This window comes from Bufo gargarizans, chromosome 1, assembly GCF_014858855.1.
Source record: "Bufo gargarizans isolate SCDJY-AF-19 chromosome 1, ASM1485885v1, whole genome shotgun sequence".
Lineage (NCBI taxonomy): Eukaryota > Metazoa > Chordata > Amphibia > Anura > Bufonidae > Bufo > Bufo gargarizans.
In genome coordinates, this window is record NC_058080.1 from 645170509 (window position 1) to 645196970 (window position 26462).

At 44.4% G+C, this 26462-nt stretch overlaps 1 protein-coding gene across 1 annotated transcript; it reads left to right on the top strand.

The window, feature by feature from the left end:
- The first annotated feature begins 514 nt into the window (after positions 1 to 514).
- On the top strand, positions 515 to 3438 carry LOC122935653. Its single transcript, XM_044291463.1, has 3 exons — positions 515 to 575; positions 709 to 1386; positions 3321 to 3438. Exons 2-3 carry the CDS (start codon positions 741 to 743, stop codon positions 3428 to 3430), a joined length of 756 nt encoding a protein of 251 aa, XP_044147398.1. The 5' UTR covers positions 515 to 575; positions 709 to 740; the 3' UTR covers positions 3431 to 3438.
- The last annotated feature ends 23024 nt before the right edge of the window (positions 3439 to 26462 follow it).

Genomic DNA, 26462 nt, shown 5'->3' on the forward strand with positions numbered 1-26462 from the left:
TCTCCTTTGCTGGCTCGATTCATTTTTCCATCACATTATTCACTGCTCGTTTCCAGGGTTTACGACCACAGCACCGGTGGTCCTGCTTGCACACTATAGGAAAACGCGTCGGCCTCTCTGGCAGCCAGGAGCATGGCAGCACGTAGGATTGTGCTTTTTCCTATAATGTGTAAAGACGACCACTGGATTGCAGGGTGGTTGTAACCATGGAAATGAGTAGTGTGTAATGTGATGGAAAAATGAATGAAGCCAGCATAGGAGCAATATGGATAATCATAATATATTAGTAAATGCCTTGACTACATGATAAATGACATTTGCTGAAGTGAGACAACCTCTTATATGTGTACCCTTGTTGTAGGCCACAGCAGAAGCCTGTGCTGGATACAACATGGAAACCAAGAAACACTGGCAGAAATCACTTGGCAGGCAGCAGTCTAGCCGTGGCTGGCAGTTGCACTATTCCTGTGCTGCCTGCCAAGTAGCTGATGCCAGTGCTGCTCATTTGTCATGACTAGCACAGGCTTCAGCTGCGGCCTAGAAGAGTATGGAGTCTACATAACTACAGCATTGAAGTAATACTTTTTTTTTTATGTTTTAATATGTGGATGTATTCTGTATTTCTAGCATGTAAGCGAATGTAAATTATCTTTCGTATATATACAATTGTGGATCTATTCTGGTTCATTTATCATTGGCTGTTTGCAGGAAAGAAGCCTACAGTTCCTGAACGTGATACTATGGACTCCTCCAACAAAAAGCATGGAGTCCATAAACTCAGTCATGAAATTTCAAGATTAAGTTCTGAAAATGATCAACTTCGGAAAATGGTGGGCCTCATGCAAGAAAACGTTGAATTACGTTTTGTACTACAGGAACATGAAGACCATGTCAAGTCATTCTCACCACCTCCACCAGCCGAACAAAGCCAAGTAACTGATTCCTCGAAGGATGATGCTTCCAGCTTTGTAGATGACAACAAAAGCCTGCAGAAGCCTGTATACAACAGCAGCCTGAATATGGGGGGCCTTGGGATAAGCAGCCACTGTGACAGGCACAGGAGTAAACAAGTGTCCATGAAAGGATATGAAACTTCAGGAAGTTCTTCTCTGCAGGAAAATGAGAGCCGTAAGTCTTTCTCACCACCTTCACCAGCAGCAAAAAGACAAGCTGATTATCAACAAATTGCTGATTCCATAAAGGATGATTTCAAATCTGCAGATGACAAGAGAAGTCTATACAAGCCTTCAAAGAACAGAAGCCTATACATTGAGGGACATGGGATGAGCGGCCATATTGACAAACCAAGGAGCAAACACGTGTCCATGAAAGGATATGAATCTTCAGGAAGTTCTTCTGATTCTCTCAGTGATCATCATGGAAAAGGTAAAACATATCATAACAGCTCAGTAGACACCCGGTAAATGTCTACCTTAATACCAAGTCTGAGAATGTTATTCAATAGTAAGGACAGAAAAAGGCAACCTTCTCACAGTATTTCTTGGTAAATGTATATGGGTATCTAGGTTGTCTTATTAAGTCTTGTACTGCCGAGGAGGTGCATGGGGAGGAGTATGAGTGTAGTAGTGTCAGGGTGGAGGTATTACCCTTGATGGTGGCTCTCCTGCTCTCATGCCCCCTTAGGGCATGCAGTGAGAAGGGAGTGCAATATTCCCTTGGAAAACATCCTGGTTGTGGTCTCCTGCCTGATGGAAGGTTAGGGTGCCCTTGGTGTTGCAGGTGTGAGGTGAAAATACAGTAGACAAGCAGAGAAGAGTTAACAGTCTTTACTAAGCTGTTTAGTGCAAGGCTCCAAACACTGCAAACATTTATCTCAGACTAAGGCCTCATGCACACAAACGTATTTTCTTTCCGTGTCCATTTTGGTTTTTTCGCGGACCGTATATGGAACCATTCATTTCAATGGGTCCATAAAAAATTACTCTGTGTGCATTCTGTTTTCGTATGTCCGTATTTCCGTTCCGTAAAAAAAATAAAACATGTCCTATTATTGTCCTGCATTACGGACAAGGATAGTACTGTTCTATTAGGGGCCAGCTGTTCCATTCCGCAAAATACGGAATGCACACGGACGTCTTACGTATTTTTTGCAGATCCGTTTTTTGCAGACCGCAAAATACATACGGTCTTGTGCATGAGGCCTAACCCATACACAGGAAACAGCCAAGCCAAGGGGTTACTCCTCCTTCCTTTTCCGAAGGCTATCTCCACAGGATAGGAATAAAACCTGTAATTCAGCCTTACAGTGAGTGCAACAACAGAAGAACAGTTTAAAATAAAATAAAGCAAAATATCAGATGCCTATCTGACCTTGCCTTTGATAATTTAGCAATGGCCCACTAGGTCACTGCACTCCTATGAATTTAGACATTTTAATAACTTAGACCTTTAAATCATCCTGTATATATACAAGGTGGGAAGAATATAAGTCCAGGGTGTCCATGTCCAGCAATACACCAAGAACAATTTGTTAGTGATTAGGCAGAGTGCATTTACAGTCTTACCACAATCCTTTTAATAGACCACTAGAAATTCTGGTATTGACATTTTCACTACCGTAGACCCCAGGGTAACTCAAACCACCAAGGATATTACCACTAACCTCTCAGCTATTCTAGACAACCAGAGTGCAGGGAAATAAGACGGCATATGGACTGCCAGCATTAAGCACTAATAATAATTGTGTATACCTACTGTCATCCCTAAGTTCTGCAGTTCTCTTCTCTCTTCCCTGCACTCAGTAACTAACAAAGAAGCACATGTAATAGAGCTACAGGTGCAGATCTGCCACCGGTCTGTGTTTTCATGTCAGATAAGCAGGGAGACATTTAGAGATTGTTAGGACACATATCAGGAGGCAGGGGTTGGAGCAGTGAGATAAGCGGCAGGCTGAGAAACCTGCCTGTGTATGTCCCACATAGTCGTCTTCAGTACCCAGTAGAACTCTGAAGATGGACTCTCCTTAGCAGTGTTCAGTTAATTTTGCTAAAGAGACTCTTTTTAAGCTATTTTCAATTGAAAAGGAACACCTAAACATAAAGTATATTCCAAAAATGTTTAACATCCCTGTGCCCATATAATATTAAAAATAAATTGATATGTCAGTTACTCCTTAAATGTAGGGTATCTAAAAAAAAAATGTACCTTGACATCATTCAAGCTTATTGTGAAAAATAAACATTACTTTTTGTAAACTACATCTAAGCTTTTTTTATTTGAATCTCCTTTGAAAATAATATTTTACACATGCATTTTGGCCATTACTTTTTGTCACCAATGACCCATGTGTTGTATTCTAGAGCAAAGGAAACTTGTAAGCAGTGTCACCAAACTACTTGGTCACGAGAGAGGAACCACAGGATCAAGCCATTGCCTCCAATTAGAGAGAAGAATGGCACATTACAAATAGAAAACTGGAAGACTCCCATCATCACCCAAATGAAGAAATATACACATTTGAATGAATAAAGCAATCTTCTCTCATTAGTTGTCTGTGTTACAGTTCTTCAAATTATAATATTAAAGTGAAATATGAACTGAAATGTGGAGGGTAAATAGATTTGGTAGATGCAAGATGGTAAATAACCAGTCTCTTTAAGGTCTTGTTCACATTTGCATCAGAGGCTCAATTTGATGAAGCCACCATTGCAAACTCCATCACATTTAGCAGAAGGTCAAAACAACAGACACCAAGGCAAAATCCACTCCAAGTGAATGGGTTCAATCGGGCTCTGTTGGTATTGATCATTTGATGGATCCAGCAGATTGTCATGGCTTTGCTTACAAATTGAAGCTAAAACGCAAAAGGAAACAGAACATTTATTAAAGGGGTTGTCCAGCATAAATAAAAAGTCAGTGGTGGTAGGCAGCAGTGAGTTAAAAAAAAATTTACTCCTAGCACCCTCTATCCCTGAACCATGGCTCCTGGTGCTCCCTGTCAGGCTGTAAGTCAGGGATGGCCAACCTGAGGCTCTCCAGATGTTGCAAAACTACAACTCCCAGCATGCCCAGACTGCTAACAGCTATCAGCCTACAGCAGGGCATGGTGGGCATTGTAGTTTTACAACAGCTGGAGAGCCACAGGTTGGCCATGCCTGCTGTAAGTGATAGGAATCCATTTTTAGTCACAAGACCTCTGCAGCCACTCAGTGGTCTCAGTGGTTCAGTGTGAAAGAATAGCATATTGGCACCAGGCAGCTAAGGGCTGAATAATTATTGTGACAAAAAAGGATCCCTGTCATTTTTGGTCCAACGGCAACCACTGCATTGGATGACACGACTAGAGAGGAGCGAATTGGAGTTGTATGGAGTGGAATTCGATCTGAATTTCAGGAAAAATTCGATTTGCACTGAATCTGAATTTCCCCGTGCTTCATGGTAACGAATCACATTTTTTCCTAAAATGGCTGCTGCACATGTTAAGACAAGGAGAAAAGAACTCTGGGAACGAGGGATCACCCACAATGCCATGCATGCAGCAAATCATCAGTCAGACAGCCCTGTGATGTCACAGCCCTATAAATTGCATAAATTGTGTATAAGTGGGGAGAAAAGGGCTTATTAACCATTGTTTGGTGAAGTGAGAACATTGCAGGCCTTTTTGGCGTGTATTAGTAGCAAAAAAAAAGTATTATATGCAGTTCAGTTGTGCAGTTATATGTTCTAAAGCTTTTCTGGCCATTCAGCGGTGCAGTTATACACTCACCTAAAAAATTATTAGGAACACCATACTAATACGGTTTTGGACATGTAATAGAGCTAAAGGTGCAGATCTGCCACCGGTCTGTGATTTCAAGTCAGATAAGCAGGGAGACATTTAGAGATTGTTAGGACACATATCAGGAGACAGGGGTTGGAGCAGTGAGATAAGCGGCAGGCTGAGAAACCTGCCTGTGTATGTCCCACATAGTCGTCTTCAGTACCCAGTAGAACTCTGAAGATGGACTCTCCTTAGCAGTGTTCAGTTAATTTTGCTAAAGAGACTCTTTTTAACCACCTCCGGACCGCCTAACGCAGATTCGCGTTCCGGAGGTGGCAGCCCTGCGCACAGTCACGCATATATGCGTCATCTCGCGAGACGCGAGATTTCCTGTAAACGCGCGCACACAGGCGCGCGCGCTCACAGGAACGGAAGGTAAGCGAGTGGATCTCCAGCCTGCCAGCGGCGATCGCTCGCTCGCAGGCTGGAGATCCGAATTTTTTAACCCCTAACAGGTATATTAGACGCTGTTTTCATAACAGCGTCTAATATACCTCCTACCTGGTCCTCTGGTGGTCCCTTTTGTTAAGATCGACCACCAGAGGACTCAGGTAGGTCAGTACAGTCGCACCAAACACCACACTACACTACACTACACTACACCCCCCCCCCCGGTCACTTATTAACCCCTTATAAACCCCTGATCACCCATGATCACCCCATATAAACTCCCTGATCACCCCCCTGTCATTGATCACCGCCCTATCATTGATCACCCCCCTGTCAGGCTCCGTTCAGACGTCCGTATGATTTTTACGGATACATGGATCGGATCCGCAAAACGCATACGGACGTCTAAATGGAGCCTTACAGGGGGGTGATCAATGACAGGCGGGTGATCACCCATATACACTCCCTGATCACCCCCTGTCATTGATCACCCCCCTGTCATTGATCACCCCCCTGTAAGGCTCCATTCAGACGTCCGCATGATTTTTACGGATACATGGATACATGGATCGGATCCGCAAAACACATGCGGACGTCTGAATGGAGCCTTACAGGGGGGTGATCAATGACAGGCAGGTGATCACCCATATACACTCCCTGATCACCCCCTGTCATTGATCACCCCCCTGTCATTGATCACCCCCCTGTAAGGCTCCATTCAGACGTCCGCATGATTTTTACGGATCCATGGATACATGGATCGGATCCGCAAAACACATGCGGACGTCTGAATGGAGCCTTACAGGGGGTGATCAATGACAGGCGGGTGATCACCCATATACACTCCCTGATCACCCCCCTGTCATTGATCACCCCCCTGTAAGGCTCCATTCAGACGTCCGCATGTGTTTTGTGGATCCGATCCATGTATCCATGGATCCGTAAAAATCATGCGGATGTCTGAATGGAGCCTTACAGGGGGGGTGATCAGTGACAGGGGGGTGATCACCCTGATCACCCTGATCACCCCCTGTCATTGATAACCCCCCTGTAAGGCTCCATTCAGACGTCCGCATGTGTTTTGTGGATCCGATCCATGTATCCATGGATCCGTAAAAATCATGCGGATGTCTGAATGGAGCCTTACAGGGGGGGTGATCAGTGACAGGGGGGTGATCACCCTGATCACCCTGATCACCCCCTGTCATTGATAACCCCCCTGTAAGGCTCCATTCAGACGTCCGCATGTGTTTTGTGGATCCGATCCATGTATCCATGGATCCGTAAAAATCATGCGGATGTCTGAATGGAGCCTTACAGGGGGGGTGATCAGTGACAGGGGGGTGATCACCCTGATCACCCTGATCACCCCCTGTCATTGATAACCCCCCTGTAAGGCTCCATTCAGACGTCCGCATGTGTTTTGTGGATCCGATCCATGTATCCATGGATCCGTAAAAAATCATGCGGATGTCTGAATGGAGCCTTACAGGGGGGTGATCAGTGACAGGGGGGTGATCACCCTGATCACCCTGATCACCCCCTGTCATTGATAACCCCCCGTAAGGCTCCATTCAGACGTCCGCATGTGTTTTGTGGATCCGATCCATGTATCCATGGATCCGTAAAAAATCATGCGGATGTCTGAATGGAGCCTTACAGGGGGGGTGATCAGTGACAGGGGGGTGATCACCCTGATTACCCTGATAACCCCCTGTCATTGATAACCCCCCTGTAAGGCTCCATTCAGACGTCCGCATGTGTTTTGTGGATCCGATCCATGTATCCATGGATCCGTAAAAAATCATGCGGATGTCTGAATGGAGCCTTACAGGGGGGGTGATCAGTGACAGGGGGGTGATCCGGGAGTCTATATGGGTGATTACCCCCCTGTCATTGATCACCCCCCTGTCATTGATCACCCCCCTGTCATTGATCACCCCCCCTGTCATTGATCACCCCCCTGTCATTGATCACCCCCCCCCCCCCCCCCCGCCTGTAAGGCTCCATTCAGACATTTTTTTGGGCACAAGTTAGCGGAAATTTTTTGTTTGTTTTTGTTTTTTCTTACTAAGTCTCATATTCTACTAACTTGTGTCAAAAAATAAAATCTCACATGGACGCACCATACACCTCACGGAATCCAAATGCGTAAACATTTTTAGACATTTATATTCCAGACTTCTTCTCACGCTTTAGGGCCCCTAAAAAGTCAGGGCAGTATAAATACCCCACATGTGACCCCATTTCGGAAAGAAGACACCCCAAGGTATTCGCTGAGGGGCATATTGAGTCCATGAAAGATTGAAATTTTTGTCCTAAGTTAGCGGAAAGTGAGACTTTGTGAGAAAAAAACAAAAAAAATCAATTTCCGCTAACTTATGCAAAAAATAAAAAATTTCTAGGAACTCGCCAGGCCCCTCATTGAATACCTTGGGGTGTCTTCTTTCCAAAGTGGGGTCACATGTGGGGTATTTATACTGCCCTGGCTTTTTAGGGGCCCGAAAGTGTGAGAAGAAGTCTGGGATCCAAATGTCTAAAAATGCCCTCCTAAAAGGAATTTGGGCCCCTTTGCGCATCTAGGCTGCAAAAAAGTGTCACACATCTGGTATCGCCGTACTCAGGAGAAGTTGGGGAATGTGTTTTGGGGTGTCATTTTACATATACCCATGCTGGGTGAGAAAAATATCTTGGTCAAATGCCAACTTTGTATAAAAAAAATGGGAAAAGTTGTCTTTTGCCAAGATATTTCTCTCATCCAGCATGGGTATATGTAAAATGACACCCCAAAACACATTCCCCAACTTTTCCTGAGTACGGCGATACCAGATGTGTCACACTTTTTTGCTGCCAAGGTGGGCAAAGGGGCACATATTCCAAAGTGCACCTTTCAGATTTTGCAGGCCATTTTTTACACATTTTGATTGCAAGGTACTTCTCACACATTTGGGCCCCTAAATTGCCAGGGCAGTATAACTATGCCACAAGTGACCCCATTTTGGAAAGAAGACACCCCAAGGTATTCCGTGAGGGGCATGGCGAGTTCCTAGAATTTTTTATTTTTTGTCACAAGTTAGTGGAATATGAGACTTTGTAAGGAAAAAAGAGAAAAAAATAAAATCATCATTTTCCGCTAACTTGTGACAAAAAATAAAAAATTCTAGGAACTCGCCATGCCCCTCACGGAATACCTTGGGGTGTCTTCTTTCCAAAATGGGGTCACTTGTGGCGTAGTTATACTGCCCTGGCAATTTAGGGGCCCAAATGTGTGAGAAGTACCTTGCAATCAAAATGTGTAAAAAATGGCCTGCAAAATCTGAAAGGTGCACTTTGGAATATGTGCCCCTTTGCCCACCTTGGCAGCAAAAAAGTGTGACACATCTGGTATCTCCGTACTCAGGAGAAGTTGGGGAATGTGTTTTGGGGTGTCATTTTACATATACCCATGCTGGATGAGAGAAATATCTTGGCAAAAGACAACTTTTCCCATTTTTTTATACAAAGTTGGCATTTGACCAAGATATTTTTCTCACCCAGCATGGGTATATGTAAAATGACACCCCAAAACACATTCCCCAACTTCTCCTGAGTACGGCGATACCAGATGTGTGACACTTTTTTGCTGCCAAGGTGGGCAAAGGGGCACATATTCCAAAGTGCACCTTTTGGATTTCACCGGTCATTTTTTACACATTTTGATTGCAAAGTTCTTCTCACACATTTGGGCCCCTAAATTGCCAGGGCAGTATAACTACGCCACAAGTGACCCCATTTTGGAAAGAAGACACCCCAAGGTATTCCATAAGGGGCATGGCGAGTTCCTAGAATTTTTTATTTTTTGTCGCAAGTTAGTGGAATATGAGACTTTGTAAGAAAAAAAAAATATATAATCATCATTTTCCGCTAACTTGTGACAAAAAATAAAAAGTTCTATGAACTCACTATGCCCATCAGCGAATACCTTAGGGTGTCTACTTTCCGAAATGGGGTCATTTGTGGGGGTTTTCTACTGTTTGGGCATTGTAGAACCTCAGGAATCATGACAGGTGCTCAGAAAGTCAGAGCTGTTTCAAAAAGCGGAAATTCACATTTTTGTACCATAGTTTGTAAATGCTATAACTTTTACCCAAACCATTTTTTTTTTTTGCCCAAACATTTTTTTTTTATCAAAGACATGTAGAACAATAAATTTGGCGAAAAATTTATATATGGATGTCGTTTTTTTTGCAAAATTTTACAGCTGAAAGTGAAAAATGTCATTTTTTTGCAAAAAAATCGTTACATTTTGATTAATAACAAAAAAAGTAAAAATGTCAGCAGCAATAAAATACCACCAAATGAAAGCTCCATTAGTGAGAAGAAAAGGAGGTAAAATTCATTTGGGTGGTAAGTTGCATGACCGAGCGATAAACGGTGAAAGGAGTGTAGTGCCGAAGTGTAAAAAGTGCTCTGGTCATGAAGGGGGTTTCACCTAGCGGGGCTGAAGTGGTTAAGCTATTTTCAATTGAAAAGGAACACCTAAACATAAAGTATATTCCAAAAATGTTTAACATCCCTGTGCCCATATAATATTAAAAATAAATTGATATGTCAGTTACTCCTTAAAAGTAGGGGTATCTAAAAAAAAAAAGTACCTTGACATCATTCAAGCTTATTGTGAAAAATAAACATTACTTTTTGTATACTACATCTAAGCTTTTTTTTATTTTAATCTCCTTTGAAAATAATATTTTGCACATGCATTTTGGTCATTACTTTTTGTCACCAATGACCCATGTGTTGTATTCTAGAGCAAAGGAAACTTGTAAGCAGTGTCACCAAACTACTTGGTCACGAGAGAGGAACCACAGGATCAAGCCATTGCCTCCAATTAGAGAGAAGAATGGCACATTACAAATAGAAAACTGGAAGACTCCCATCATCACCCAAATGAAGAAATATACACATTTGAATGAATAAAGCAATCTTCTCTCATTAGTTGTCTGTGTTACAGTTCTTCAAATTATAATATTTAAGTGAAAAATGAACTGAAATGTGGAGGGTAAATAGATTTGGTAGATGCAAGATGGTAAATAACCAGTCTCTTTAAGGTCTTGTTCACATTTGCATCAGAGGCTCAATTTGATGAAGCCACCATTGCAAACTCCATTTAGCAGAAGGTCAAAACAACAGACACCAAGGCAAAATCCACTCCAAGTGAATGGGTTCAATCGGGCTCTGTTGGTATTGATCATTTGATGGATCCAGTAGATTGTCATGGCTTTGCTTATAAATTGAAGCTAAAACGCAAAAGGAAACAGAACATTTATTAAAGGGGTTGTCCAGCATAAATAAAAAGTCAGTGGTGGTAGGCAGCAGTGAGTTAAAAAAAAAATTAACTCCTAGCACCCTCTATCCCTGAACCATGGCTCCTGGTGCTCCCTGTCAGGCTGTAAGTCAGGGATGGCCAACCTGAGGCTCTCCAGATGTTGCAAAACTACAACTCCCAGCATGCCCAGACTACTAACAGCTATCAGCCTACAGCAAGGCATGGTGGGAATTGTAGTTTTACAACAGCTGGATAGCCACATGTTGGCCATGCCTGCTGTAAGTGATAGGAATCCATTTTTAGTCACAAGACCTCTGCAGCCACTGAGACAGTGGTCTCAGTGGTTCAGTGTGAAAGAATAGCATATTGGCACCAGGCAGCTAAGGGCTGAATAATTATTGTGACAGAAAAGGATCCTTGTCATTTTTGGTCCAACGGCAACCACTGCATTGGATGACACGACTAGAGAGGAGCGAATTGAAGTTGATGGAGTGGAATTCGATCCGAATTTCAGGAAAAATTCGATTTGCACTGAATCTGAATTTCCCCGTGCTTCATGGTAACGAATCACATTTTTTCCTAAAATGGCTGCTGCACATGTTAAGACATGGAGAAAAGAACTCTGGGAACGAGGGAGGGATCACCCACAATGCCATGCATGCAGCAAATCATCAGTCAGACAGCCCTGTGATGTCACAGCCCTATAAATTGCATAAATTGTGTATAAGTGGGGAAAAAATGGCTTATTAACCATTGTGTGGTGAAGTGAGAAAATTGCAGCCCTTTTTGGCGTGTATTAGTAGCAAAAAAAAAGTATTATATGCAGTTCAGTTGTGCAGTTATATGTTCTAAAGCTTTTCTGGCCATTCAGTGGTACAGTTATACTGTATGTTCTAAAGCTTTTTTGGCGTGTAATAGTGGGAAAAAAGTATTATTTGCTGTTGTGTGGTGAAGTTAGAAAATAGCAGCCCTTTTTGGCGTGTATTAATTTCCTTTTTATTTACTTATTTGATCTAAGAGTATGTCAGACAGAAAAGTGCCAGGCCCTGCACAGGGGAGTGGCAGAGGACTAAATGTTTCTGGCGCAGGCAGAGGTCGCAGCAGAGTAAGGGGGAGTGTCAGTAGGGGTCACTTCAAGAGGCCAGAGCTCCCAGTGTCAGCTAGCGGTCATGTCTTGACCAGCAACCCAGCAGTTCTTGAATGGCTGACGTGGTCATCCTTTTCATCCCAAGTGACATCAGACACCACCAGCCAAGAGTCGATGGGTTCGTCAGACACAACCCTTAGTTGGCATGGCCCGGGAGCATGCCCTGTGCCCTCACCTGTCCTCAACCTGCTTCTGTCCTTTTCTGTTCACTCAGCCAGAGAAGTGTTATATGCTGTGGGCTCAGCTCCACTATACAGCGAGGATGAGCTACTAGAGGACAGTTAGCAGCTACTGCCCAGCCAAGATGTGGAGGAGACATCTGCTGCTTCCTCCAGTAGGCAGGCAAGTAGTGTTGAGGAGAGTGGCGTGGGAGCTGGTGTTGCGAGCGGCCAGGCTCCTAGCTCAGAAACCATTGAGGAGGATATCAGTGACGTGCAGACAGTACTCGATGAGTACTAGCAATTAGGAGCTGGGTGATGAAGGGGCTTCATCATCATCGGGAGAAGAGGGTGGCAGCTTGCGTGTGAGGCAGCGGCAGAGCCAGCAAGTCGGTAGCATGGCCGGGAGACAGCAGGGTGGCAGTAATGGGAGATCGGAAGCCAAAAGTGCCCGGGGTAGACCACCCACTTTGCAGGAGCCTACCTGCCCGGAAATAAGTGGTGCAGGGTTTCACGGAGGCAGCGGCGGTAGCAGTCAGTCAGTGCGGAGTGTTGGGGGTAAAATCACCTACTTAGAGTTGTGGCTGTTTTTTGTTAACATGGCCATTTGCCGAATCTGTGGGCAGAAGGTGAAGCGTGGCCAGAGTGCCAATGTTGGCACCACTGCCCTGTGTCAACACATTCAGCGTCACCATAAAGTGCCCTGAGAGAACTGTGGCTCCATTGTGGTACTCCAGCCTGCCACAGCAATCACTGCATCACCTAGTGGCACGCACCTGGTTTCAGGGGGTCAAGGCTCCACCACCTCAGCCGTAAGTAGCTGTCTGTCCTTCCTATCATCTACCGGTCCCGATGCTCCTGCTCATCACCCTCCTACTCTTCATCACTCATTTTGTCAGCAATTGATCACCGAAGCGATTGCCAAGAGACAACAGTATGCGTGCACTCATCCAACGGCGCAGAAGCTGAACGTTCTCCTGGACAAGTTGCTGGTCCCTTTCCAAGTGGTGGACTCTGCACATTTCAGAGAACTGATGGCTTGTGCCGAGCCAAGGTGGAGAGTCCCAAGCCATCATTTCTTTGCCAAAAAGGCAGTTCCAGTCCTGCACAAATATGTAAAACAGAAGGTGGGCCAGTCCTTGAGCCAGTTGGTGTCTTCTTCCTCCTCCATGTTCTCATGCCGTTGGTTCTGCGACAATGTCTGCCTCTGCCTCCTCATCCTCCACTGTATCCTCAGCCTGCACTACAGAGACAATTCACAGTGCTCCTCCAGCATACCATATGTGCAGGGCACAGCGGTGTCACTCTGTTGTACACCTAGTTTGCCTGGGTGAAGGAAGTCATACAATAGAGGAACTGCTCCTTGTCCTTTATCAAGAAATTGAATCCTGGCTTTCTCCGTGACAACTCAAAATCGGAACCATATAACCGACAACAGGAAGTACATGGTGTCGGTGATGCGTCAAGAAGGACTGAACAATGTGCTCTCCATGACGCACGTGTTCAATCTGGTCTCAAGCGGTTCCTGAAGTCCTCCACCCATCTGAAAGACATCCTAAAAATGGCCAGGAAACTTTGCATGCACTTCAGCCACATCTCTGAGCACACCCTCCTTTCCGTTTCCACCCGTTGGAATTCCACCCTCAATATGATGGACCGACTATACGAACAGAGAAAGGCCAAAAACTATGATCCAAGCAGACAGGAGTACTCCCCTGTGTAACGTTGATGTCAGACGAGGCAGATGACCCAGGCACACCGTTGAAGTATGCAGTGGGGATGGAGGCAGGAAGTCCCTCCGAGTCACTTGTGCAAATGGCCCCCTGTATGCTCACTTTCTTGGGTAGTGACAGCCTATTCTCACCATTCAGCAGAGGGATAACTTCTGGTTCTCCACCTTGTTGGACCCTCGCTACCGGTTTTAAATGGGGGCCTTTTTTACACCCGCTGAGTGGAAGGACAAACTGAACTACTATCGAGACATCCTATGTTGTCAGTTAGCCTCTGCCTATCTGTGCTATCGCACATCCTAACGCAGGTCTGACCAGGGGACCCTCTGCGCTCACCTTCTACTGCCATAGCTGCTGGGGGGGGGGGGGGGAGGGGGCAGGAGCAGTACCAGCTCCATCAGCAGCACCTTAAGTCTAGAGTCGCTGATGAGCAGTTTTCTTCTCCCGCCTAATGAAGAAAGTACTCACCAGCTTCAGCAGCTAGACATAGAGCAAAACCTGAACCAGCAGGTTGTGGCATACTTGGAGTGCACCCTGCCACCCCACATCAAAGATCCCTTGGACTACTGGACAGCCAATCTCAATTTGTGACCGCAACTGGCCGAGTTTGCCCTGTACAAGCTTTCCTGCCCGGCCAGTAGTGTGGCATCATATCGGATATTTAGTGCGGCGTGGGCCATAGTTACCCCAAGGAGAACTCGCCTGTCCACCCAAAATGTGGAGAGACTGACCTTTGTCAAGATGAATCAGACATGGATCATCCAGGATTTCCACCCACCAATTACTGATACATCAGATTAGATCATCCATGCTGCCTCACTCAAACCTTGACAAAACAGACCGTTTTTTTTCTGGCTACCTGCCTCAGCTACTATTCTGATGCTGCCACCTGCCTGATGCCACACATCTGATGCCAAGTGCTCCTTCTTACTAGTGTGGGGCGTGAATATTCGAACTGTGAATACTAATCGCGAATATCGGCACTTCAAGAATTTGCGAATATTTAGAATATAGTGATATATATATATTTGTATTTCGAATATTCTAGATTTTTTTTCATCTGAACCCATGATCCCTCCCTGCTTTTTGCTTGTGGGCCAATGAGAAGGCTGCAATGTCTTTGTCTGAGCTTAGCAACATCCCTAGCAACCAATAGAAAAGTTGCCTACCCCATACTATATAAGAACCTCCTCAACAGCTGTTTTCTGCAGTTTTTTTTAAGTTATGAGAAAGATATCAGTGTCATGGCGGTGCTCTCTGCTTTCCACTGATTGCATTAGATAGATTGTTAGATAGCTTATATATAATACAGATAGTTAGTGGGAGATAGTCAGTGTAGGTTATATCCTGATATAGTGTAGCTGTTGCAGTGCAGTGTGTTAGGTAGTGTGATAGGTTCTGCTGTCTATACATACATGCTACAGACATAGTTCTGTAATGTCACAACAATACATAGTGCACCAGTCAGTAATATGCAGTCAGACCTGCTAAAATGTGAAGTTTCACGCATTGCACCAAAATACCTGTTTTGCACGCTCATTATGCAAATATTACACTGCCGATTTTTGCAATTAAGAAAATAATCGCAAATTCTTGAATTTGCGAATATATGATGAATATTCTACTAAATATTCGCAAAATATAGTGAATTTGAATATTGCCCCTGCTGCTCATCACTACTTCTTACACCCACCATTGTAAGCGGTTACTGTTATTGCCACCCACCTACCCACATGTCAACGGGTCACTCTATGGTCTTGTGATACTGCTGCCACCTCACCACTCAGGTCTCCTCATGCTGCTGCTGCCACTTCCACATTCTGTCATTGTGCCACTCTGTGGCCTCCTCGTGCTGCTGCTGCTGCCACCTCCACACTATGTCACCTTGCCACTTTGTGGCCTCCTCATGCTACTGCTAACTCAACACTATGTCACCTTGCCACTCTGTGGTCTCCTCATGCTGCTGCTAAATCAACAGTATGCCACTGGGCCACTCTGTGGCCTCCTCATGCTGCTGCTAATTCAAAACTATGTCACTGAGCTACTCTGTGGCCTCATCATGCTGCTGCTGCCACCTCCACACTATGTCACCTTGCCACTCTGTGGTCTACTTATGCTGCTACTAAATCAGCACTATGTCACTGGGCCACTCTGTGGCATCCTAATGTTGCTGCTGCTGCCACCTCCACACTACGGTATGTCATCTTGCCACTCTGTGGTCTCTCCTTCTGCTGCTGCCAACTCAGAAATCTCTCTCTGGGCCTCTCTATGGTCTTCTCATGCTGTTGCCACCTCCACACTCTGTCATTGCACCACTCTATGGCCTCCTCATGCTGCTTATGCCGCCTCCACACTATGTCACCTTGCCACCCTGTTGCATCCTCATGCTGCTGCCACCTCCACATTATTTCACCTTGCCACTCTGTGGCCTCCTCATGCTGCTGCTGACACCTCCACACTATGTCACCTTGCTACTCTGTGGCCTCCTCATGCTGCTGCTAACTCAACACTATGTCACTGAGCCACTCTGTGGCTTCCTTATACTGCTGCCACCTCAACACTATGTAAATGGGCAACTCTGTGGTCTCCTCATGCTGCTGATCCTGCCACCTCCCCACTATGTCACTAAGCCACTCTGTAGTCTGCTCATGTTACTGCTACCTCAACACTATGTCATTGGGCCACTCTGTGGGCTTCTCAAGCTGTTCTCCCACCCTTCCCACTCAATGACTGGGCAACTAGTTTACCTTTTTGGCCTGGTTGACATAATCATTTATTTGACCCTTCTTCTGGTCTGTCAGAAGGAAGGAAAAATGAGATGCACAACGGATCCTGTCTGTGTAGCAGCTGTAAGGCCTGTATGGTCCCAACAGAATTGGATTATGATTTGATAGCCAAAAGCAGGAGTGGGTACAAAACACAGAAGACATGCAAATATTCCATTCACTTGTCATATCTGTTTTGGATCCACTCCTATATTTTTTATTTTTTTTGCATTAGCAATACTGATGGATTACTAACCAGATGCTGACTGAATGAAGGCGGATGCTCAACAGATAGAATAAGTTTTTTGGGGAGTTATTGTTCTGATGGATCAGAGAAAGTTCAAAATAATCAGTGACGTCAATACTTACTGCTGACACCCTCTCCACTCTGCCGGAGGGCTCTACTTGTATAAGCATTTAATAGAACAGGTTCTGTAGACATCTATGTGGAAACATAGATAGAGAGCGCTCTTTCACGCTACAGTAGGATCTTGGGCCTCTGCACGGTTCTTTATACCTGGCACTAACATCGACCTGTAAGGCTGAGTTCACACTTGTCAAGTCATGTGCGTGTCATACTGACTCACAGTATTGTTTCACTACCACAGCAGACTCCCAATGCATGTGACTGCAAGGCACAGTGTTCTACACCACTATACAGTCTCTCTTCAGCCAGGCAATAGCTGCTTTTTAACGCGTTTCACTGCAAATAATTTCAAATCGAATCAAATCTTTTTAGAAAATTTGGTGAACCGGCATAATAAAATTTTTGTGAAATTCGCTCATCTCTAGACACAACATTGGAACAAAACACATTTTAAAAGGTCATTTTTTTTTTGGTATGCCAATTAGAAAGGTAAATCAATAAAAAAATATGGCACATGCCCCCTTAACTGCCGATACCGCTAACTGCAAATATCGCGGATCACTATCCAAGACGCTAAACTTCCTGGTGGATCTGGTCCTTTAGCCCGCACTGTGAACTGTTGTATGGGTTACCGGTTCTTCTGTACCCCAATAAAAACACTTCTCCATATAAAGTAAAAGTATCTGGCCTCTTTCCACTCTCCTATATAAGGGCACTGCTCTAATTTTTCTGGATTGTTCTAACGATCGAATTAGCTGCCATTATATTTTTGGTGCGCCATCACCAGCTTCAGGACCTTGTCCTAATTTTTTTTCTGTGGCTATTATACATTATAATACCTACTCTCCAAGTACTTACTAAGTGTACCCAATGTAAATAACATACGAAGCACCCAGGAGACCAAACACCTCTAAAGCCTCCTCCCTCATGACAAAATGGTAAAAATAGGGCAAGCTGCCTCTAAAAACAAAAACACCCAAAAATCCACTGCCTTACGAGGATAAATGGACAAATACATGACAAAGAAAAAGTCTAACTCAGAAAATGTCTAACCCATCTAAAGATGTTCTTCCTTTGGCTCATGCTGATACTGGAGAGAAATCAGATAGTAGAATGGATGCTGCTTCCCATAAGGATTCTCTTCCAATCTCTCTCTCCTTCTTACAAAAATCTCTAGACAAAGCTCTGGCCAAAGCTTTAGATCCCCTTTCTATGGACTTACAAGATATAAAGCAAGATGTGAAACATATAGGAGCAAGAGTTGAGCAACTGGAAATGGCACAAGCAGCTATATGCAGTTATAGTACAGCTGTCATGGCTAATCTGTCGTCCTGCCAAATTTACCTCAATGCAGACTTTGAAGCTATTGAAGATCAGGAGAACAGAAGTCGCAGAAACAACTTGCGAATAAAAGATCTTCCAGAATCCGTTATACCAACAACCCTTCACTAGACAGTTCTGCAAATCTTCCGCTGTATCCTAGGGGATTCCTATGCAGATGATATTATAATAGAACGAGTCCATAGAGCGCTACGGACGAAGCCTAAAGATTCTGAACCACCACAGGATGTCATATGTCACCTCCTAAACTACACCATGAAGGAAGAGATTTTGCATCTACCCAGATTGAGTTTGAGGGCACCCAAGTGCATATTTACCAGGACTAGTCTCCACAAACATTATAAAAGAGAAGAGCCCTCAAGCCATTAACAGAAGCTCTTAGATCTAAGGGCATCTAATACAGCTGGAAATTCCCATTCGGACTCATGTTCGCTTCCGGTAAAAAAAGATTCCTAGTCCGGTCAGTCACAGATATTCCAGATGTATATGCGGCCTTGGATCTACCAGACCTCCAGATTCCTGATTGGGCAGTGGTGAAGGACCTGGCGAATTTACCACATCTTCAACCACCTACCCCATGGGAAGAAGTTACGCATGGTAGCTCCATGAAATCCAGAAGGAAGGGAGGAAGACTGACACCAAAAAAGCATCATTTCAGTTAACACCTGAACTGACATGTCGGTAAAAGGGACATTGCTCCACCTAACTATACTCTGATACTAGATGGTACTGTCGCCTTTATGGCTATCTATAGACACTGTTTCCAACTTTCCTTTCCTTCTATCTATATTCCATTCTGCTCTCTTGCAAACTGATCTCCCTCAAACTGGGGCACAGAGTTTGGACACTTCCAAATGTCCTTCTTCTCTCTGCTATTTCTTTTAATTTCCTACCTTTTCTGTCTCTATACATAACTATTAACCTTCTTTAAGCTGTTCAACGCGAACACCTTTTGAGGCAGACCCAGCCCATGACTCTTCACTTTATAGGCTCTTCCACTATCACAAAATTTTTGCTACTGTCTTGTAGCACTATCATTTTCATTCTTTACAAACTATCCGCAATATTCTCCTTCCTTTATTTTTCCTCCTGCCTCCATTATCATGTATACATGATTATTTGGGTCTCTACAGCCATGACATCTGTAATAACGCTGTCAACGGCTGTATATCTTTATGGTACTCTTATAAAGCACCCAAAATCACCTTTGCACTATATATTTTGACTGTTTGTCTTATCATCTTATGATTGCTGTTGATATCATATTGATATGTTATTTCTGTTTTGTTCCCACACCTCAACCTTTCCTTCCCCCTCTATTCTCACTCTTTCCTTCCTCCTTCCCAACCCAAGGGCCTCTGGTAACAATATGGCTATGCAGCTAGTGGCTCTATTTCCAAAAAATTTAAATGACACGCCTTAATATTGTATCCTACAATGTGAGAGGCCTAAATTCTCCATCCAAGAGAGGTCAGGTGATTTATTTTCTTAAAAGGAATAAAGCAGATATCTGTTTGATACAGAAATTCACTTTAGGAAAACAAACATTCCCACTATGAACAGACTTCATTTTTCTACATGGTATCACACTGGCTCTGACAGCGGTGCGTCGAAGGGTGTGAGTATAGGGATTAGCAAACATTTCTCCTTTTCTGTGGTTGATAAATGTGTGGACACAGAGGGACGCTATCTTTTTAGTAAAAGAAAACTAGGTAACTCTATGTTTACAATAGGGAATGTCTATTCTTCCAATAAGGATTAAATCCATTGGCTCATCAAGATCTTGAAGAAATGATCAAACTTTTCAGAAGGGACCTTCGTTTTGGACGGCGGTCTCAACCCACTTATAGACACGTCTAATGGAAATTCGGACCATCGATTCAGGACCTTAGTGAGATTAAAACAGTTACTTCACTCCTTACAATTAGCCCTGCACCCCTCTATTAAAGATTTCACACATTATTCGGCCCCACACAACAACTATCAAAGGACAGATTATATATTCATCCCCTTTAATCATATTCAACATTGCCGCTCCTCTGCTATTAAAACACAAGTTCTCTCAGATCACTCACTTGTGGAGCTAATTTACACATTACCCTCATCCCCACCTTCTTGTAGATGTTGGAGATTAAATTACCTTCTATTAAAATCCCCCCAAAATGTCCAAAAAATCCAGCAACATCTAGAAGAATTCTTTAAAATAAACGATAATGGGGATAATGGGAGGAGCATAAATCGCATTTCAGAGGGGAATTCATATCTCTCTCTGCAAATGTACATAAAGAAAAGACTAAGAAAATAACATATTAACAGCAGAAAATCTCACAACTAGAGTGTCTGCATAAGAGATCCCTATTAGTCTTGCATCTATCTGATTTAATGTCCTTCTGAGATGAGCTCAAAAATATTCTTAATCTCCGCTCAGCCAAAGCTTACCTTTATGCAACATATATACATTACGCACATGGTGACAAACCGACCAGATTTATGCTGGCTCAGATTAAAAGTAGGAAAAACAAATCATTTATTGCAAGTCTTAAAAGCTCCTCGGGCACCTTACTACACAAAACAGAGGATATTGCATGGGAATTCATTGACTTCTACACACAGCTGTATAATTTACAAAAATCTTAAGGATCTGTCAATCTCAAGATTAAAAAAGACTTGGTAGACAGTTTTTTCTCCTCACTGTCTCTCCCCCAATTTACTGAGGCTAATCCCAAAAGCTCTGTTCCACTATATCCATTCAAGAAATCAAGGAAGCGATAGCCACTACATCTAAAAATAAATGTCCTGGCCCAGACGGTCTATCTCCATTCTACTATGACACCTGTTCGGAGACTTTGCTTCTATATCTTAGTAAGTTATAAATTGCATCGCTAGTGGTACACCCTTTCATAAACAAACTTTAATGGCCCAAATATCTATTATCCATAAGGAATGGAAGGACCCAACTTTAACGTGGACCTTAAACCGTTTGCAAAAATATTGGCCCATAGATTACAAACTATCCTTCCCTCTGTTATTTCCCCAGATTAAGTTGGATTTGTGCCTGGCAGGGAGGGAAAGGATAACATTTATAGAGTAACTAGACATTAAGCATTTTACAAATAACGGGCGCTAGAACAGTAGTGCATAAACATTAGTAGGAACAGTCTATATTAAATAGCAAGGGAACCACACTAAATGCTGGCACTGACTGGTGGCTGAGACTGGTGGCTGTGGCTTATGGCTGAGATTGCTGGCTGAGGTTAGTGGCTGAGACTGCTGGCACTGACTGGTGACTGAGACTGCTGGCACTGACTGTTAGCTGTGACAGAGACTGCTGGCACTGAGTGCTGGCTGTAGCTAAGAATGCTAACACTGAGTGGTGGCTGAGATTGGCTGTGGCTGAGACTGCTGGCACTAACTGGTGGCTGTGGCCGAGACTGCTGGCTGTGGCTGGTGGCCGAGACTGCTGGCACTGACTGGTGGCTGAGACTTCTGGCATTGACTGTTGGCTGTGGCTGAGATTGCTGGCTGCAGCTGTGACTGCTGGCACTGACTGGTGGCTGTGACAGAGACTGCTGACACTGAGTGCTGGCTGTAGCTGAGAATGCTAACACTGAGTGGTGGCTGAGACTGGCGGCTGTGGCTGAGACTGCTGGCACTGACTGGTGGCTGTGGCTGAGACTGCTGGCTGTGGCTGGTGGCCGAGACTGCTGGCACTGACTGGTGGCTGAGACTTCTGGCACTGACTGTTGGCTGTGGCTGAGATTGCTGGCTGCAGCTGTGACTGCTGGCACTAACTGGTGGCTGTGGCAGAGACTGCTAGCTGCAACTTGTGGCTGAGACTGGTGGCACTGAGTGCTGGCTGTAGCTGAGAATGCTAGCACTGACTGGTTGCTGAGACTGGCGGCTATGGCTGAGACTGGTGGCTGTGGCTTACACTGCTGGCACTGACTGCTGGCTGTTGCTGAGACTGCTGGTACTGACTGGTGGCTGAGACTGGTATCACTGACTGATGGTTGAGATGGCTGGCACTGACTGGTGCCTGACACTGCTGGCACTGTGACTGGTGGCTGTGACTGACGAACAGAAATGGCGGCTGGGACTGACAAATAGAAATGGTGGCGCTGACTGGTGGCTGAAACTGGTGGCTGAGATTGGTGGCTGCGACTGGTGGCTGAGACTGCTGACACTCACTGGTGGCTGATACTGCTGGCACTGACTGGTGGCTGAGATAACTGGCACTGACTGTTGGTTGTGGCTGAGACTGCTGGCTTCACCTGTGACTGCTGGCCCTGACTGGTGGCTGTGGCAGAGACTGCTGGCTGCCGCTTGTGGCTGACACTGGTGGCACTGAGTGCTGGCTGTAGCTGAGAATTCTAGCACTGACTGGTGGATGAGACTGACGGCTGTGGCTGAGACTGCTGGCACTGACTGGTGGCTGTGGCTGAGACTGCTGTCTGTGGCTTAGACTGCTGGCACCAAGTGCTAGCTGTGTCTGAGACTGCTGGCACTGAGTGCTGGCTGTAGCTGAGACTGTTGGCACTGACTGGTGGCTGAGACTGGTGGCACTTACTGATGGTTGAGATGGCTGGCACTGACTGGTGCCTGACACTGCTGGCACTGCGACTGGTGGCTGTGGCTGCACGACTGGCACTGACTGCTGGTGCTGAGACTGCTGGTAGCGACTGGTAGGTCAGACTGCTGACAGGGGCTCCTCTCTACATGGCTGAGTGCTGTGACTGACGAACAGAAATGATGACTGGGACTGACGAATATAAATGGTGGCGCTCCAACCTGCTTGCCGGCGTGCAGGTGGTGCAGGTGGCATGTGGAGCGCTGTGTCCTGATTGGTTGGCGCGCTGGTGTGAGCGGTGCTGGGGGCATGTTATTATTCGGGTTATTCCTGCAGTATAGTAATCTTTTGCTAGAGGTAGTTGTGCATTGTGTGTATATATACAGTATGTATATATATATATATATATATATATATATATACACACACACACACAGTCAGGTCCATAAATATTGGGACATCAACACAATTATAAAATTTTTGGCTCTATACACCACCACAATGGATCTGAAATGAAACGAACAGGATGTGCTTTAACTGCAGACTGTCAGCTTTAATTTGAGGGTATTTACATCCAAATTAGGTGAACGGTGTAGGAATTACAACAGTTTGCATATGTGTCTCGGAATTACAACAGTTTGCATATGTGTTCCCCACTTGTTAAGGAACCAAAAGTAATGGGACAGAATAATAATCATAAATCAAACTTTCACTTTTTAATACTTGGTAGCAAATCCTTTGCAGTCAATTACAGCCTGAAGTCTGGAACGCACAGACATCACCAGACGCTGGGTTTCATCCCTGGTGATGCTCTGCCAGGCCTCTACTGCAACTGTCTTTAGTTCCTGCTTGTTCTTGGGGCATTTTCCCTTCAGTTTTGTCTTCAGCAAGTAAAATGCATGCTCAATCGGATTCAGGTCAGTCACGACTAAGAACATATTTGTTCGAAATGCGTAGACGTTCATTTGGAATACTGAGGTGATGCTGTCACTGTATGGATCTGTACTACACTGAATAAAGGAACCCACAATATTTTCAACTTCGATGCTGGATTTATCGTTTTATTTCTACAATTTTATGGTCTTAACAAGGTCTCCGTGCATCAGGGAAGTCGATTCAAGGGATAGAGGCAGCAGGTGAGCTGGATTTTGTCCACAACATGCATTTTTCCTTGAGTTTTGTCTTCAGCAAGTAAAATGCATGCTCAATCGGATTTAGGTCAGGTGACTGATTTGGCCATTGCATAACTGTAACGGCATACAAGGGAGTGCTCCAAACTCCGAACGGAACCTCACGAATATCTGCTAGCAGACGAATAGGAAACGTACCCAAGCAGCTTACACTCCTAGCAATCAGTCTCTAACAGCATACAGTGAATCCCCCCCAAGAACGAGACTAAGCTTTGTGTTGAGGGTAAAGCAGTGGACAGGCAGAGCTGTGTGTTTATTGTTCTTATACACATTCTTACACATTTTACAAAAACCTGTGGGTGGTACCAAACAACCAATAAACACGTACAATACACTCAGACACTCCCACACAAAATCCTCCCCTCTGCCTGTGATACAATTACCTTACACAATGGGTTAATGTAATTATCACAGGCAGGAGAATACACAGTTTTACACAATGATTTCTGTCATGGAGACAACCGAGGAGTAATTCAATTATCTCTCAGGACAAAGGGAAATCGCCAATACACACGTGGGGACAATAAGACAGAAATCACTATTCAAATATACAATGTCACAACCATTACAGTAAACATAGACATTTAACATATCCCCAGATAGCGTCGGTCTGAGTGCATTTAATTATTAGGTGAATGGCACTCAGACTACACGAATACAGTTCAATTGACATGGAGTTTAAGTTTAGCATGGGCTGATGAGAGGGCCCATAATCCTGGTGCAAGAGGCTGGCAACCAGGCTTCTCCAGCACCCAGTGGCGAGGTTGGTTTAGCCACAATAACATTCCACTTCTTTTCCTTAAAAAAGTATTGTATTGCTTTTGCAGTATGCTTTGGGTCATTGTCCATCTGCACTGTGAAGTGCCGTCCAATGAGTTCTGAAGCATTTGGCTGAAATTGAGCAGATAATATTGTCCGAAACACTTCAGAATTCATCCTGCTGCTTTTGTCAGCAGTCACATCATCAATACATGCAAAAGAACCAGTTCCATTGGCAGCCATACATGTCCACGTCATGACAATACCACCACCATGCTTCACTGATGAGGTGGTATGCCTAGGTTCATGAGCAGTTCATTTCCTTCTCCATACTCTTATCTTCCCATCACTCTGGAACTATTTGATCTTGGTCTCATCTGTCCATAGGATGTTGTTCCAGAACTGTGAAGGCTTTTTTAGATGTCATTTGGCAAACTCTAATCTGGCCTTCCTCTTTTTTGAGGCTCACCAAGGGTTTACATCTTGTAGTGAACCCTCTGTATTCATTATGATTAAGTCTTCTCTTGATTGTTGACTTTGACACATATAACCTACCTCCTGGAAAGTGTTCTTGATCTGGCCAACTGTTGTGAAGGGTGTTTTCTTCACCAGAGAAAGAATTATTCGGTCATCCACCACAGTTGGTGTTGCTGAGCTCACCGGTGCGTTCCTTCTTTTTAAGAATGTTCCAAACAGTTGTTTATGGCAGAGCCTATTGTTTTTGCTATCTGATGGGTTTGTTTAGTTTTTTCAGCCTAATGATGCCTTGCTTCACTGATAGTGACAGCTTTTTGGATCTCATCTTGAGAGTTGACAGCAACAGATTCCAAATGCAAATAGCAAGCTTGAAATAAACTCTGGACGTTTTATCTGCTTATTGTAATTGGGATAATGAGGGAATAACACACACCTGGCCATGGAAAAGCTGAGAAGCCAATTGTCCCATTACTTTTGGTCCCTTAACAAGTGGTAGGCACATATGCAGACTGTTGTAATTCCTACACTTTTCACCTGATTTGGATGTAAATACCTCAAATTAAAGCTGACAGTCTGCAGTTAAAGCACATCTTGTTCGTTTAATTTCAAATACATTGTGATGGTGTATAAAGCCAAAAATGTTAGAATTATGTCCATGTCCCAATATTTATGGACCTGGCTGTATATATTACTTTTTTATGAGGCAAGGTAACAAAAAAATGGATGTTCTGGCACGGTTTTTATTATTTGTTTTTTTACAATGTTCACCGGACAGAGTAGAGAATGTGATATTTTTATAGAGCAGGTCGTAACGATGCGGTAATACCTAAATAAGTTTATCTTTTTAATTTTATTTTGAATTTACACAATAAAAAATTTGGGGGGGGGGGAATCATGTTTGTGTTTTCATTTTTCGGAAAGCCATATTTTTTTATTTTGTTGGCCTATTGTCTTAGGCTACTTTCACACTAGCGTTCGATCGGATCCGTTCTGAACGGATCCGATCATAATAATGCAGACGGAGGCTCCGTTCAGAACGGATCCGTCTGCATTATTTTAGCATATAACAGCTAAGTGTGAAAATAGCCTAGTACGGATCCGTCCAGACTTTCAATGTAAAGTCAATGGGGGACGGATCCGCCTGAAGATTGAGCCAAATTGTGGCATCTTCAAACGGATCCGTCCCCATTGACTTACATTGTAAGTCTGGACGGATCCGCACGCCTCCGCACGGCCAGGCGGACACCCGAACGCTGCAAGCAGCGTTCAGCTGTCCGCCTGTCCGTGCGGAGGCGAGCGGAGCGGAGGCTGAACGCCGCCAGACTGATGCAGTCTGAGCGGATCCGCTCCATTCAGACTGCATCAGGGCTGGACGGCTGCGTTCGGGTCCGCTCGTGAGCACCTTCAAACGGAGCTCACGAGCGGACCGACGAACGCTAGTGTGAAAGTAGCCTAAGGTGGGATCTAATTTTTTGCTAGAAGA